This window comes from Ochotona curzoniae, unplaced genomic scaffold (genome assembly GCF_017591425.1).
Source record: "Ochotona curzoniae isolate NIBS_2020 unplaced genomic scaffold, NIBS_Ocur_1.0 contig_908, whole genome shotgun sequence".
Classification (NCBI taxonomy): Eukaryota; Metazoa; Chordata; class Mammalia; order Lagomorpha; family Ochotonidae; genus Ochotona; species Ochotona curzoniae.
The window spans coordinates 36,177,983-36,192,729 of NW_024466607.1; the positions used below are offsets into that span (position 1 = coordinate 36,177,983).

Below are 14,747 nucleotides of genomic sequence, written 5' to 3' on the forward strand. Positions count from 1 at the left end.
GTGTGATAACACGTCCCAGCTCTTGCTAGCTAGAGATGCTCATCCAAGGCCTTGGTGTCCAGGGGGCTCAGTCACGTAAGCATAGAGCTCCCACCAAGCTCATCCTAGCCACTCTTCCTTATCTCTCTAGCAGAGCCATTATTTGAATGCATTTTTTTAAGAGCAGTAGCTAGACTTACAAATCAGACATAAAATCGATCACAATAATATGTAGTTTCGTAAGAAATATTAGACAATATGGCTTAAAAACTAGAAGCTAAGCATGTTTAAGCATTACGTTAATTTTTCAAATGTTAATGTTGATTTTGTAATATAGTTTTCAGACTTCGTGGCGATTGTATGGCAATGTTATGTTTAACTCCCATTTTAAAAGTCTAGCTTTGCTTTTTAAATATCAGTATACCACTTAAAAACATACAGCGTTGATTAAATGCAAATGGAATGAAGAAAAAGAACTTTTGAGAGTCCGAATGGTTGAACATTGGAAGAGGGCAAGCTGGGGAAGTGGGTGGTGGGGGAAGTTAGATAACATTTAACAAAATGATTTTCTCTGAGTCAGACAGCTGGTGGCCAAAGTCAGCCTTAAATTCTGAGTCTTTGGATTCATAGCCTGCATTCTAAAAAGAAATAAGCAAAACAAAAGTAGAATGAAAGCAAATTGAGCTATTGGCATTGCAAATTAAAATAAGGAAATTGTATACATGATTCTTTTGAGCAGAAAATGAAGACATTGTTGAGGAATAACGAGACTCCTGTACTGGCCAAAACGTGGTGGCATTCAACAGTAATGGATTCAGAACACAGGTCCATCCTCATAGAAGTGGGTGGTACAAGGGCCGATCTTTGCTCTGCCTTGGAAGTCCTGCGCTTGGAAAAGTCACTTGCATTGTATGAGAGAGAGAGGTTTTCAGTGATTGGGCAGAACTCAGTGAGGGCTCCATGTACAAATGCCAGCTGACTTGTTTTTAGTATTAATTGCTACGTATAAGCAAATTTCCAATCTCTCAGAAACTGTCTATGAACTCTCTAGATATATAAGCAATGGCATATGAATTCTGCAAGGATGCATTGTTTGATGTATCTGTTCTTAAAGATTTTTTTTTTCAAAATGCACATCAACCTGGTTAGTTTTTCATATGAATGGACAATGTAGATTTTAACATACAGTATAAACCTAAGAAAATATTAAAAACATGTACTTTGTATTTAGTTAGACCCACACAGCTGTTTAGTCATCTTCAGCAATCATCGTTTTTCATGTTTCTTCCTAGGTTATTGAATCTTTGGGAATTATTATTTATAAAGCATTGGACTATGGCTTGAAGGAAAATGAAGAAAGGGAACTAAGCCCTCCACTAGAGCAGCTTATTGACCACATGGCCAACACCGTGGAAGCTGACGGAAGCAACGATGAAGGCTACGGAGCTGCGGACGAAGGCCTGGAAGATGAAGACGATGGAAAGAGGAGAACATCAGCTGTCCGTTCCTATCGGGATGTGATGAAGGTAAGGCAGCAGTTTGTCTCAAAATGTGCTTCATGTGAAAAATTAAAAGGGTGGTCCAGTACCTGACGATAATGCTCAGGCTTTCGACAGCCTGAATATGAGCTGTTATCAACACTTTAATGAGAAAGCAAAGTTAGCAGAGAGTGATGGAACGAGGTCTTCTATCCACTGGTTCACTCCCCAGGTAGCCGCAACAGCCAGAGCTGAGCCAATCCGAAGCCAGGAGCCAGGAGTTTCTTCCAGGTCTCCAACAGGGATGCAGGATCCCAAAGCTTTGAGCTGTCCTCCGCTTCTCTTCCCAGCCACAAGCAGGAAGCTTGTGGAGCACAAGTGGAGCAGCCAGGACACGATCCTGGCTCTTGAAAGAGAAGGATTAGCTAATTGAGCCACTGCACCAGACCCACTTGGGTCATCTTCTGCTTTTCCAGACATATCAGCAGGGAACTGGCTTGAAAGTGGAGCAGCAGGGGCTGGCATATTGGCTCAGCTCACTAATCTTCCAGCTCCAAGTGCTAGGATCCCACATGAGTACCAGGTCATGTCCCAGCTGCTTCACTTCCCATCCAGCTCTCTGCTTGTGGCCTGGGAAAGCAGTAGGGGACGGCCCAAAGCCTTGGGACCCTGTACCCACGTGGACGACCCAGAAGAAGTCCTGGCTCCTGACTTCAGATCTACTTGGTTCCAGCTATTGCAGCCATTTGGAGAATGAACCATCAGGTAGAAGATTTTTCTCCTCATCTCTCCTTCTCTCTGTAAATCTGCCTTTCCAATAAAAATAGGTAAATGTTTTTATAAAAAAAAAAAAAAGTAAGAAAGTGGAGCAGCCGGGAGTTGAATCAGCATCTTATGGGATGGCAGTAGTATGTGTAGGTGGTAGCTCTGCCTGCTTCATCACAGCACTGGCCCTATGGGTCATAATTTCTACTATGTTAAATTTATATCAATTAAAATTAAGGTGAGGCCAAGTGTGTGATAACCTAGCACCTGAATCCTCACTTTCGTACTCTGGGATCCCATGTGGGTGCTGGTTTGTATCCTGCTTGTACCCACTTCCCTTCCAGCTCCCTGCCGGTGGCCTTGGAAAGCATCAAAGGATGGGCCAAAGCATGGGGACTCTGCACCTGAGTGGGAGACCTGAAAGAAGCTCCCAGCTCCTGGCTTTGGATTGGCTCAGTTCCAGGCAACACAACCCCTTGGGGAGTGAACCATTGGATGGAAAATCTTTGTCTCTCCTTCTCTTTGTACATCTGCCTTTCCAATAAAAAAAAAAAGTCTTAAAAGAAAAAATCATGGTGGATTTGACTGTTCTGAGTACCTACAGATGATAGTATTATACTTTGTACAACATTTTGATCATATATCACTCATTTTTCAATTTTTCATTAAGTACTTCAGAAACAAGAATGTTGATAAGCCATGATTGCAGTGTTTGTCTTCTAAATTCCCTGTGCTTCTCGCACCTGCTTAAACACTTCATCTTTTGGAAATGCTGGAGGGGGTTATAGAAGTTATAGTTCTTATGAAGTCCGGATAAATTCTTTGTTTATTTTTTTTTACATTTTCTATCATTTCATTGTTTTGATATTGCTTTTATCGTTGAGGGGATTGCAGACCCATGTGGAGTCAGACGAGGGCAGGGATGAATGTTTCCGTTTTCCCTCCTGTGTCCCAGTGAAGGTGAGGGAGGAAATGCTCTCTGCTCCTTCGTGTCTTACTGCATCCGTGCCCAGGGATGGAGATGGTTGTTTGATGTCATCTCTGAGGCCCCAATGTGGGGAAGAACTTTCTGAGGTTGTCACTTGAGTGATTTTGATTATTCTGAGCAGTTTGGTATGTCACACTGAGAGCTGAGAAGTTCTTTCTGAGGCCTGTTGATTGACCACGTGTTCCTCAGTGTGTTCACACTTGCTGCAAAGCCTTGTCAGGAGTGATGTTCAACCTGTCCTGCTTTCCATCTTTTGATGAGATCCTTGAAGTCATTTTTCATGTGCATCAGGGGATGCATCTATTTTTGCAAGGGCATCAGCAGCTGAGATGACCCAGTCACATGTGCTTGTGATTTTTGCCTGAGTTCTGGGATCCAGTGCCGCAGTCTAATTGGGAGCCCCCTAAAAAACCTCACATGGGAGGTCCTCAGACCTGGATCTCATATGTAACCAGCTGGTGCCATTTTGGGCTCTGTTCATTTTCTCCACCAGCCAGGGCACATACCAGTGGCGCTAGCTGCCTTGTCATTTCTGCCCCAGCCTGCTCGCAGGCTCACCTCTACACCACTCAGGACAATCTGAGAAAATCCCTACCTGGGCTGTCTCCAGGCCCAATTTTCACCTGTGCCAGCAGGTACTTCAGCCTAGCCCAGTTAGGCCTACCCCTAGACTCAATTTTTCTTGCATACTGGCAGTTGCTGTGGTCTAATTGGGGTAATCTCTATGAACCTCTAGTGTGCTTACTCTCTACATGACAACAGATGCTGCAGCCTTGCCAGGTCTGGGCCACCTCCAGCCCTGTTTCTTGCACATGTTGGTGGGTGCTGTAGCCTACCCCATCCTGGCCTGCCCGCAGCTCCAGTTCTCACATGTTCCTGTGCAAAGATGTTCCCAAAGATCCTGAACCAGGCCCACTCCCAGTACATTTCTGTGTGCTAGTGGGTGCTGTAACCCAGTCCTGTGTGGCCTGCCTCCAGCTCCAATACTTGCCAGGGGGCGCTACAGCCTGGTTGGGGCCCACAAGAACCTGTAACAGACCTGCCCCGACACATGGCTCTTGCCAACATGTGAATACTGCAAGCTACCTCAAGCATATTCTAAATATTTGGGGTAATTTAATAACATCTCTGATGTCTCTGACATCTCACCTTCTGGAGAATAAAAGGTATTTCTGTCATGAGATTATAAATAACTAAAATATACACAATTTCTCACATTCTTGATTGTTAACTGAAAATAATTACAACCCCTTAAGTGTTTGCTATCAGAGCACATTTGCATATTAGGGTAACTTTTGCCTTCATTATGTTGGTTAGGGAGGAGGTAACTGAGATGTTACAGAGATTAGAACTCTTTTGAAAGTCGGAATTACAGAGAGTAAGGAGGGTGCAGGAGGGACTGATTTTCCATCCATTTTTTTCACTCCCCAAATAGCCGCAGTGGCTTGAACTGGGCCAGTGTGAAACCAGAATCTGGGAGGCAGGAGCCTCTTCTGGGTCTCCCACTTGGGTGCAGCGGCCCCCATGTGCACCTGTGCTGTCTTCCACTGCTTGTGCAGGCACATTAGCAGGGAGCTGAGTCATGAGTGGATCAGCCAGGACTTGAATGGGTACCCACGTGGGATGTGGGCTATATGCAGCAGCTCTACCTGCTATGACCCAGCACTGACCTGCTGTATGAAATGTTAGATTTGTGTAACATGCATTTGATTTTTTCATTTTATATAATGACTATTTAAAATAATTAAGAACATTTCAGTTATAATGTAGTGACTCTTTTCAGAAAGACAGCTATTATATACAACACAAGAAACCATAATCCTGGGTAATTCTAGTATAGAACGTTTTATTTAAAATTTGCTTGTAGCAAATCTAATCGCCATATTGTACCCTATATTTTATTGTATTTATTCTCTATAAAAACAATATAAGTGCAGTTGGCTTTTAGGTTTAGACTATATTGAATTTAGTTTTGGATATTATTCATCATTATGTAGTAGCAATAATTACAGTATTGAAGTAACTGAGAGGGTATTATTTATTGAAAGATGGCTCTGTACTCTTCCTTTATGTGCAGAAATTAATTATGTACCACTCTCAAATTAAGTTTGGAGTGATTGTTCAGTCTGTCCTACTAGATGTGAATATTTTTGTTTTTATCAATGTTAATACATGTATTAGAAAAAGAAATCCTAAAAATCAATCGACAATAAAATGATGAGAGCAATTCTTATGAGATTATGAAAGAACCATGATGCCTACTCTTGCCTCTTCTGTTTAACATAGTATCAAAGATTCATCTGGTACTAACGTTACAAAACCTAAAAAGGAGGAAATACAAATATAGTGATTCACTGATGTTTTGACTATGTAGAAAATAGCAAAGATGTACCTATGAAAATACTAGAGGATAAGTGTGTTTAGGAAGATTGGTGTATATAATCAGAAAAGCAGGCCAGGAGTTTGGCCTAGCCATTAAGTTGAGCTTTGGGATGCTCACATCTCATTTCAAATGCTGAATTGAAGTTGTAGTTCCGCTCTTGGCTCCACCTTCCCACTCACACACATGCTAGGAGACAGACAATAGGTGATGACTCCTGGAGCTGAGGCCCTGGCAGCCATGGGGAAGACCTCACTTTAGATTCTTGGTTCCCAGCTTGTAGCCTTGACTGTCACAGGCATTTGGGGGAGTGAGTCAACACATAGGAGTACTCGCTCTCTTTCTCTTTCAAATGCATAAGTGGATACAATAAGTGAATCAGAAAATCAAGGAGTTAGGAAATGAAATCTAAAATAATGATTCATACATAAGTATATATGTGATATCAGCACCCACCAAAAGGATGAAATACCTAGCAATAAATCTAACCAAACTCATACAGAAAATCTTTGCAGAAAACTATAAAAATAATTTCCGAGGAACTAAGTGAATTGAGCCTGTGAGCTCCCCTCTAAAGGTTTCTAGAGTCTCAATTAAAAAAAAAAAAAACTGTACCAGGTTTGTTTGTGCTGAGCTCTACCATAATGGAAATGCAGAACGCCATAGTTAGTAAAGCACTGTTGGTTAAGGCAGGCTGGGCGGGGGAGCTTTACTCCGTGTCAATTAGCCATGCTAACTAAGTCAGTGGACAGTGATAGACCAGTGACAACAGAAAGTAGAGAAATGTATTTATGCATGAGTAGACTCTTGATGTGACAGAGTGGGAGGCAGGGAAATGAAGAAGCCACTTTTTAAATAGTGCCACATTGTGGAAAAAAATAGAATGATGCCTGCCTCACGTCATACCCCAACTCAGTTTGTCATCATAAATTCCAGTTTCGGTGAAGACAATGAACAGAAAGCAGTAGTTTAAAAGTAAGAAGTTATGAATAGAAAATGCATTTAGAGGACAAACAGGGAAGGTTCACTGAGTGGGTGAAATTTAAATGAACATTTGTGGGATGAGGACTCACCTGGGATTTGAGTCCCTAGCGAGCCACTGACCCTGCTCTGCCTGGGACACTGTTGCCTCAGGTCTCTGCAGCAGCTTCACTGCCAGGGGTCACTTCCTGACCACTCTTCCCAGGTTCCCTCGCTTTCCCATGCAACTCCACTTCTACCTCCCACATGCTTCCTTTTCCTTAGTAGTCGTTTATATACCCAACAACAGGGTTGGGCTTTTGTGGGTCTGAGACATCCATCAGAATGTTCATTTTGAGAGGACATGGGGTCTTGATTTGTTCTGTGTGCTGTTTCTTCCAAGTGCCTGGTACACAGGTAGTTGTTCCTTGGGAAATATTGTTTAAATGGATGATTCATTGCATTTAAAGCAGGGAATCAATGAGATTCACCTTTTCTCTAAGAACCTTAAAAGTGAGTAAAGAACCAAGAATCCTCTACTGAAAGAAAATTGTTGCCTGGATTATGGGTGGTGGTGGAAGAGATGGAAAAGGGCAGAAGGTCAAGATAGTATATTTTGGAAATACCTCGTACTGGAGGATTTCACGTAAGAGATACGCGGATAAAGGAGAATCCGAGGTGGCTCAGTGCTGTTCATTGAAATGGGAAAATCAGAGAAAGATGGAAAGGGCAATCTGAAGATGAGTTTTAAAGTGTTGTAAGTTTAAGACTTCTCTATGACGTGTTTTGTTTTGTTTTGTTTTGTTTTGTTTTAATTTATCTTACTTGTTTGAAACACAGAGAAAAATAGAGTGGGTTTATTCGCTGGCTCATTCTCCAAGTGGCTGCAGCATCTGGGGTTGGGCTGGGTTGTAGCCAGGAGCCAGGAACTTCATCTGGATCGCCCATATGGCTGTAGGGGCCCAGAACTTGGACCACCTTTTGCTGCTTTCCCAGTTGCATTAGCAGGGAGTTGGGTTGAAAATGGAACAGCTAGGACTCAAACTAGAGCCCATATGGGATGCTGGCATTGCCACACACCATTTTATCTTAAACATTTATTGCACAAGTAGAGATAGGTATTATAAAATGTCATTAGCCTTGAGCCCTCCTTTTAGACGTAAGCTGAAACCCAGCAGTGTAAGTTTGTCTAAGATCACAGAACCTGTATTGACAGCTACAGGTTAGTGTTGTATAATGATACTGAGGCCTTGTTGGGGCTTTTAACTGACTGGATCTTTACTCTGTTAGACCTATCTTCAGACCATAGAAGGTCTCCCCAAGAGGCCACTGAACTTATCTGGACAATAAGACGCTGAACTTTATGCTAGGCAGGTGTTTGCAAGCAATGAATCTCAACTGAACTTGAACTATGGTTATGCAACAAGGTGGAGGAATCCACCATGGGGGGAGGGGTATGGGAGGGGTAGGGGGGATCCCCAGCGCCTATAAAACTGTACTACATAATATAATGTAAGCAACAATAAAAAAAAAAAAAAGAATATGCTTCTGTGCTGATGCATTCTCCTACTTTAATATAAAATAGAATTTTATTACATGCTTACTGTATACTGTGCTATATGCTCCAATGCTTTGATAATGTCATATCCTTTAATATAAAAAGTGATCATTTATTCTGAGTAGTGTAGAATGAAAGTTGGGCTTTGGAATTAGACCGCCTTCGGTTCCCATTCTACCGTTGTCTAGCTGTGTGACCTTGGACCAATCATTTAAATGTTTTAAGTCTTAATTTTCTAATCTCAAAATTGGGACATTGTAAGGATCTCATTGCAATTTCATGCGAGTTTTAGGGTCATCGTTTCCATTTTTTAATAAAGGCTGTTGGGATTTTCTTAAGGACCGCATTTAGTATGTAGATTGTTTTGACTAGCACTGCCTTCATAAAATATTAAGTTTTCTAATTTACAAATGTAAAGTAGCTTTCCATTTTTAAGATCTTTAATTTTATGCTTAATGTTTTATAAGTTTCAGGCTGTAGTCTTGTACCTCCTCTGTTAAGTATACACTCTTAGTGTTTTCTTTAAAAGATGTTACTGCTTTGAAAGACAGAGTTAGAATATTCCCCAAATGGCCACAGAAGCTATAGTGGTGCCCGTTTGAAGGCAGGAACCAGGAACTTATGGCTCTCACATATGGGTGCAGGGGCCAGAGCCCATCCTCTGTTGCTTTCCCAGACATGTTGTCAGGGAGGTGGATTGAAGTGGAGCAGCCAGATATTGAACTAGTGCCCATAAAGCATGCTAGTGTTGCAGGTTGCAGCTTAACCCAGTATACCATGATGCTAACCGCACTCTTAGCATTTTTTATGATATTATAAATGGACTAATTTTTCCAATTCTTTGCATATGGATTTTTGCATGTTGATCACATACCTCATGACTTTGCTGATAGCAGTTATTAGCTCTAATAATTTTGTGTATTTTCAGTTTTCTACGTAGTAGATATTTACATTCATTTTTAAAAACAATTTTAGACCTTGCTGTTACCTCTATTGCAGTATTTTTCAAGTTCAGTTCACAGCCCTTTGGTGGTTTTTGAAATCAATTAAATGTGAAAGTTTTAGGGCCGCCTTGGTGGCATAACAGACTTATCTTCCAGTTTGTGACACCAGCATTTTCCTGTATGGGTGCTGGGTCATGTCTGGCTGCCCCACTTCCAATTCAGCTCTCTGCTTATGGCCTGGAAAAGCAGCAGAGGATGGTCCAAGTCCTTGTGCTCCTGTAACCGCACAGGAGACCCAGAGGAAGCTCCTGGTTCCCAGCTTCAGATCAGCTCAGTTCTGGCTGTTGCTGCTGTTTGTGTAGTGAGCCAGCCAATAGAACAACTTCTCTCTCTCTCGCTCTCAAATCTGCCTTTCAGATAAAGTAAATACATCTTAACGAATAATGAATGTATAAATCGTGTGGATATTCTGTGCACATAACACATGTATGTATACTTATTAAGAATTACAGTTGAATTTTTTGAAATGCATCACACTATTACTTTTCCTATGAAATTATAATTAAATTATTGGATATGATGTATAAAGCTAAAAGTCTGAGCAGTTACAATTGTTTTTATTTGGAATGATTGATCAATTATGGAACATATTTTCCAGATCAAAAAAAATGAGTAAAATATGCACTTCAAGTTTGTAAGATTTTTGCTTTTCATGCTTCCTGATAAATCAGTTCTTAGGTTCCTTTGGAACTCTAGAGAGGAGGTTTCCTACTCACACTCGGGGTGTTTTCTTGGGCCCAGCTTGATAGCTAAATGACTACATCTTTATGTTGCGAGCTCCAGGATCCTATATGGGTGCTTGTTCATGCCCCAGTGCTCCACTTGCCATCCAGCTCCCTGTTTGTGGCCTGGAAAAGTAGTAGAGAATGGTCAAAGCCTTGGGAAGATACTTTATTTTAGATTTTTTTTTAAATGGAAAAGTTGGATTTAGAGAGAGAAAGATCTCCCGTCTGCTGGTTCATTCCCCAAGTAGTCACAATAGCCAGAAGCCAGGAGTTTCTTCTGGAACTCGTGTGCTGGTGTAGGGTCCAAAGGCTTTCACTATCCTGTACTGCTTTCCCAAACCAAAAGCAGGGAGTTAGAAGGTAAGTGGAGCAGTCATGATATAAACCAGCTCCCATATTTAAAATTATGCCTATATACTGGATATCATTCCAGTCTGATGGAGGTAAGTCGAGCATAATATTTTCTAAATTGCTTTGGGTGATGTTCAGGTGCACTTTTTTGCCCACAGGTGGCCTTGTGGGAGTTATGTGTTAATGACAGAGAAGACATTGAAACCGGGGGCTGGCACAGTGGCTCAACAGGCTAGTCCTCCACCTGCTGGCACTGACATCGTATAGATACCAATGTGTGTCCCAGCTGCTCCACTTCCAATCCATCCCTCTGCTTGTTTCCTGGCAAATTAGCAGGGGATGGCCCAGAGCCTTGGGACTCAATTACTTGAGCCGTCACTGCTGCCTCCCAGGTCTGTATTAGCTAGGATTTGGACATGGATAACAAACAGACATGAATGTTTTAACTAGTACACCTTAACCATCAGGCTAAATACCACTCCTTGTGGGAGTGAACCAGTGGATGGAGAACCTCTCTCTCTCTCTCTCTCCTCTCTGTGAAGTCTGCCTTTCAGGTTAAAATAAATTTTAAAAAAAGGCATTCAAGACTGGACAGCACCCTTGGGTCATGCTGCCTGCCTTAGGCCTCTTTCCCCAACTTCTCATGTAGTAGTGAGGCTGTTTCCCAGGGGCCACACTTCTCCCTGGCTTTTTTTTTTTTTTTCGCTTAGTTAGAAAATTTATGTAAACTGAGTGAGTGGATTTCTGAGCCTAATAGAACTCTATTTGAATTCTCCTTTTGCTCTAGGATGAATCACTTCATCTCGGTTTCCTTTGCTTAAAAAATGGAGATAATTTAGTGTTACACTGAAGAATACTAATGCTATACTTTGTGTGTGGCATGTCAAATATAGTATCTCACGTGGTACAAGCTCAGTGAGTGGTAGCTATTAAAATATGTGTGTTTTCATCAGTATTAAATGATGATTCAAGGTAGTTCTATTTCTGCTCCCAAGCAGAGCTTTTCTGTTATGTCGCACCATTTCAAGTGGATACTGACTAATTCCAAGAAGCTCATCTGTGCTGCTGGGGTCTGCTTAGTAGTGGACACCTTCTCCCACCTAACTGTGTAGGCTCTCCTAAACTTACAGTATACCCAAGACTTAGGTCATGGGAACTGCCCTGCTGTCGGGCAAGAAAAAAAATACACATTATAACTGGATGTGTTTTTTTTTCCCTAAAAGATTCATTTATTTATTCTGGAAATTAGAGTTGTAGAGATGAGAGGGGGAGTATGAGAGAGAGTTTTTTTTTTTCTGTTGTTTTACTACCCAGATGGCCACAACTGCTCGCCCTGGGCCAGGCCAACGACGGGAGCTTTATCCAGGTCATCCACATGGGCGGCAGGGGCCAAAAACCTGGGTCACCTTACACTGAGTGAAGCAGATGGGATATGAGCCAGCACCTGCACAGGACAGCAGTCTGGCAGGTGTTAGCTCTTCCCACCAAGCCATAGTGCCAGCCCCAGGGACATCTGTTTTTAACATACCTGAACACTCTAATAGTAAGCTGTCGTTTTATTTTCCTCTCTTGTAGTTATGTGCTGCTCATCTCCCAGCTGAGTCAGAGGCACCAAATCATTACCAGGCAGTATGCCGGGCACTGTTTGCAGAGACAATGGAGCTCCATACATTTCTGACCAAAATTAAAAGCGCCAAAGAGGTAAGTGTGACGCTTTGGTATACATTGGCAGTATGAAAGATAAGCCTGAGCCATCAGCGTTGCCCATTCCGTTACTTTACAGTGTGGTTGTCATCGTCATGAGTGGTGAAAGTCACTTCGGAAAGAAGCAACGTAGGCAAAATTTAAATCTGTTGTTAAGATCTCAGTAGTGCATTTTATAAAACAGATTTTCACACAATTCCACTCAATATCGATTGACTTCATTCGTGCCCCATGGTACTTGTTTTCTGCCCTTTTTCTGCCACTCTTTTCGTTTGTCTATTTTGAAATTATTAGTAACTCTAATAATTAGTGCCTCTTCCGGCAAGGGATGATTGATAAAGTAGGCAACTCTCATATCTGACGATTTATTCTAGAGTTCTTAAAGATGCAATGCAAAGAAGTGTGATTAATATTCAGATAATTCAGAATCACATTTTAGTTATTTTACTTATTATTTAGCAGCATCTGTGAGTTTTAAGTGCTAATGTTAAATCGAAAGAGAATGATGCTGCGTTAAAGGGTGAGTCACATGTTTTGCTTTACAGAAGTGTCTGTGGTGAGTCAGGAAGGTCTTACATAAACGAACTCGGCACCAGGCATGGCGTGAGGGCTTAGTGCATGTTCCATAAGGAGTGTCAGGGTCTGGAGCTTCATCTGCAGCGCGGAGCTAGAACCTAACCACGATCTGCATTGTGGGGAGGGGAAGGAAAACAAGCCACCGTTGATAAATAAGCAGTGTGTGAACCGGACACACTGTGTATGTGCGGGTCAGACACGTGTGTTCCTTTTGTGCTGGCCCTGGTACTCCTTATAGTCCTTTTGTGATAGGCTGCTGAAAAACTATAGCTGATTTTTTTTTTCTGAATTTGTAAAATTGAAATAGAAAGTCATCCACAGGCTGCAAAAGAGCGAAGTGCGTGTTTGCGGAATAAGTGTGTGTGTGTGTGTGTGTGTGTGTGTGTGTGTGTGTGTGTAGAAATGCAGTGAACTAAGCTGTCCCTCTTAGAGTCCTCTCACAGGTGTTCTCAGAAGTCATTTCTGAGTTTACAGAAAAGTATTAGTAAGGACGTCTGTGTTCTGCCCTGGTGAGGTGTTTTTATTTATTTATTTTTTATTTTACTTTCAATAATGTCTACTGGGTAACAGGGTAGGAAGGATCGAGGTTTAGGGAAAATTGAGTGGCTCCATTGCTTCCAAATTTGAGGGGTTCTTGTTTGAGCTCTTGATTAGAACTTTACGTCGTCCGAGTACATTCTCCACAAGTGTCAGGCAGCACTGAGCATGGCGGTGAGGACGCCACCCGGGACTCCTGCGTCCCCTGTCAGCGTGCCGGCAATCACGCCCCAGCTTGTCGGACTTCAGCTTCCTGCTCACTCTGTATCTCCTTCTCTCTGTAGGCCGGCCTTTCCAATAAAATATTAATACATTTTTTTTTTACTTAAGTACATAATACTTTTAAAGTATTGACTTAACTAATTTAGTTTTATATGAAAAATGTAGAAAAGTAGATTATAATTATTTTACTATGAAAAACTTGCTGTTGAATTATTTGCCTTTGCCTCCCAATCTATAGGAAGGCTGAGCTTCACTTACCCGAAGTACTTTGAAAGGAGTATTTCAAATTTGGGGTATTTCCAGATTTTACAATATTTGAACATACATGAGATTTCTCATGGATGAAACCCAGTTCTAAATATAAAACTCACTTATGCTTTGTATAAATCTTACAGACATAAATTAGCCTGAGGGTAGTTCATGCAATTTGAAAAATAATTTGGGGAATGGAAATGAAGTTTCCACATGGGGTGTTTTTCTGCCTGTGGCATAATTTGGAGCATTTCGGATTTGGGGATTAGATAGGAGTTGCAATCCTCAGTGAAGAAGTAAACAGTTTTTTGTTTTTCATGTCATCAAGTATTTGTAAGAATCTCCTAGGAGAGGAAATGTGTGTGTTTTTTTTTTCCTCTTACCAATACAAATAGCTACAGCTATTTAAAAGTGGCATCATGCCAGTCTCTTGATTTTCTAAAAACTTAAATGATTCTCACATACATGTAACTTTTTTCTTAAATTTACCAAATGTTTCTAAATGGTTAACTCTTACCCAAAATTAATAAAATCCTGTCGTGGGAGATAACTTCTAAATACCCAAATTACGGCTAGTAATGTTACAAAACACCGTTTCACATCCTGGTTGCTCCACTTTGAATCCAGCTCCCTACTGGATCCTCAGAAAATCAGAAGATGGTTCCTGTGTTTGGGCCCCTGCAACCGTGTAGGAGACCTGGATGAAGCTCTGGGTCTGGCCTAACCCAACTTCAGCTGTTGGACCCACATGGAGAGTGAACGAGTGGGTAGAAGATCTCTCTGTCTCTCCCTCCCTTTGCTGCTAATATTTGATCAGATACTGAAATTAGGAGATGTGATTTAGAAATAAGCATAACTCATTGTGTATTTTTCAAAATATTGTATTTTAAAGTATAAGCACAATCACTACCTTATCAGGTGATTTAAATATATTTTAGTCTTATCCAAGAAATCACATATATTTGCTAGAATCTTTTAGTTCAGTTTATCATAGAACTATCAATGAAATAGTTTTCTTAAAATGAAATATTTATGTATAAATGAGTTTGAAGGCTCTTCTATTGCTAGGAAGGAAAACAGTATTTTTCAGAATTAACTAAGCTATGATGGAATAGTTTTTATTGTCTAGATTATATGAGCCATATATTTGTTGAAATTTTTTATTGAGAAGTAGAGAAACCAAGAGCTCCTTTCTGCTTTTTTCACTCACCAGACACCCACAATGATCAAGGCTAGGCCTGGAACAGAGCTGAGAGCTGGGAAAAGCT

The 14,747-nt window shown here is 41.2% G+C and overlaps 1 protein-coding gene across 1 annotated transcript in view; it reads left to right on the forward strand.

The window, feature by feature from the left end:
- The window catches only part of SPIRE1 (spire type actin nucleation factor 1), a 153,055-nt gene that overhangs the window by 70,110 nt on the left and 68,198 nt on the right, over positions 1 to 14,747 (forward strand). The window contains exons 4-5 of the mRNA XM_040994839.1: positions 1,272 to 1,505; positions 11,764 to 11,889. Of these exons, the coding sequence (XP_040850773.1) occupies positions 1,272 to 1,505; positions 11,764 to 11,889 (360 nt within the window). The remainder of the gene's footprint in view (positions 1 to 1,271; positions 1,506 to 11,763; positions 11,890 to 14,747) is intronic.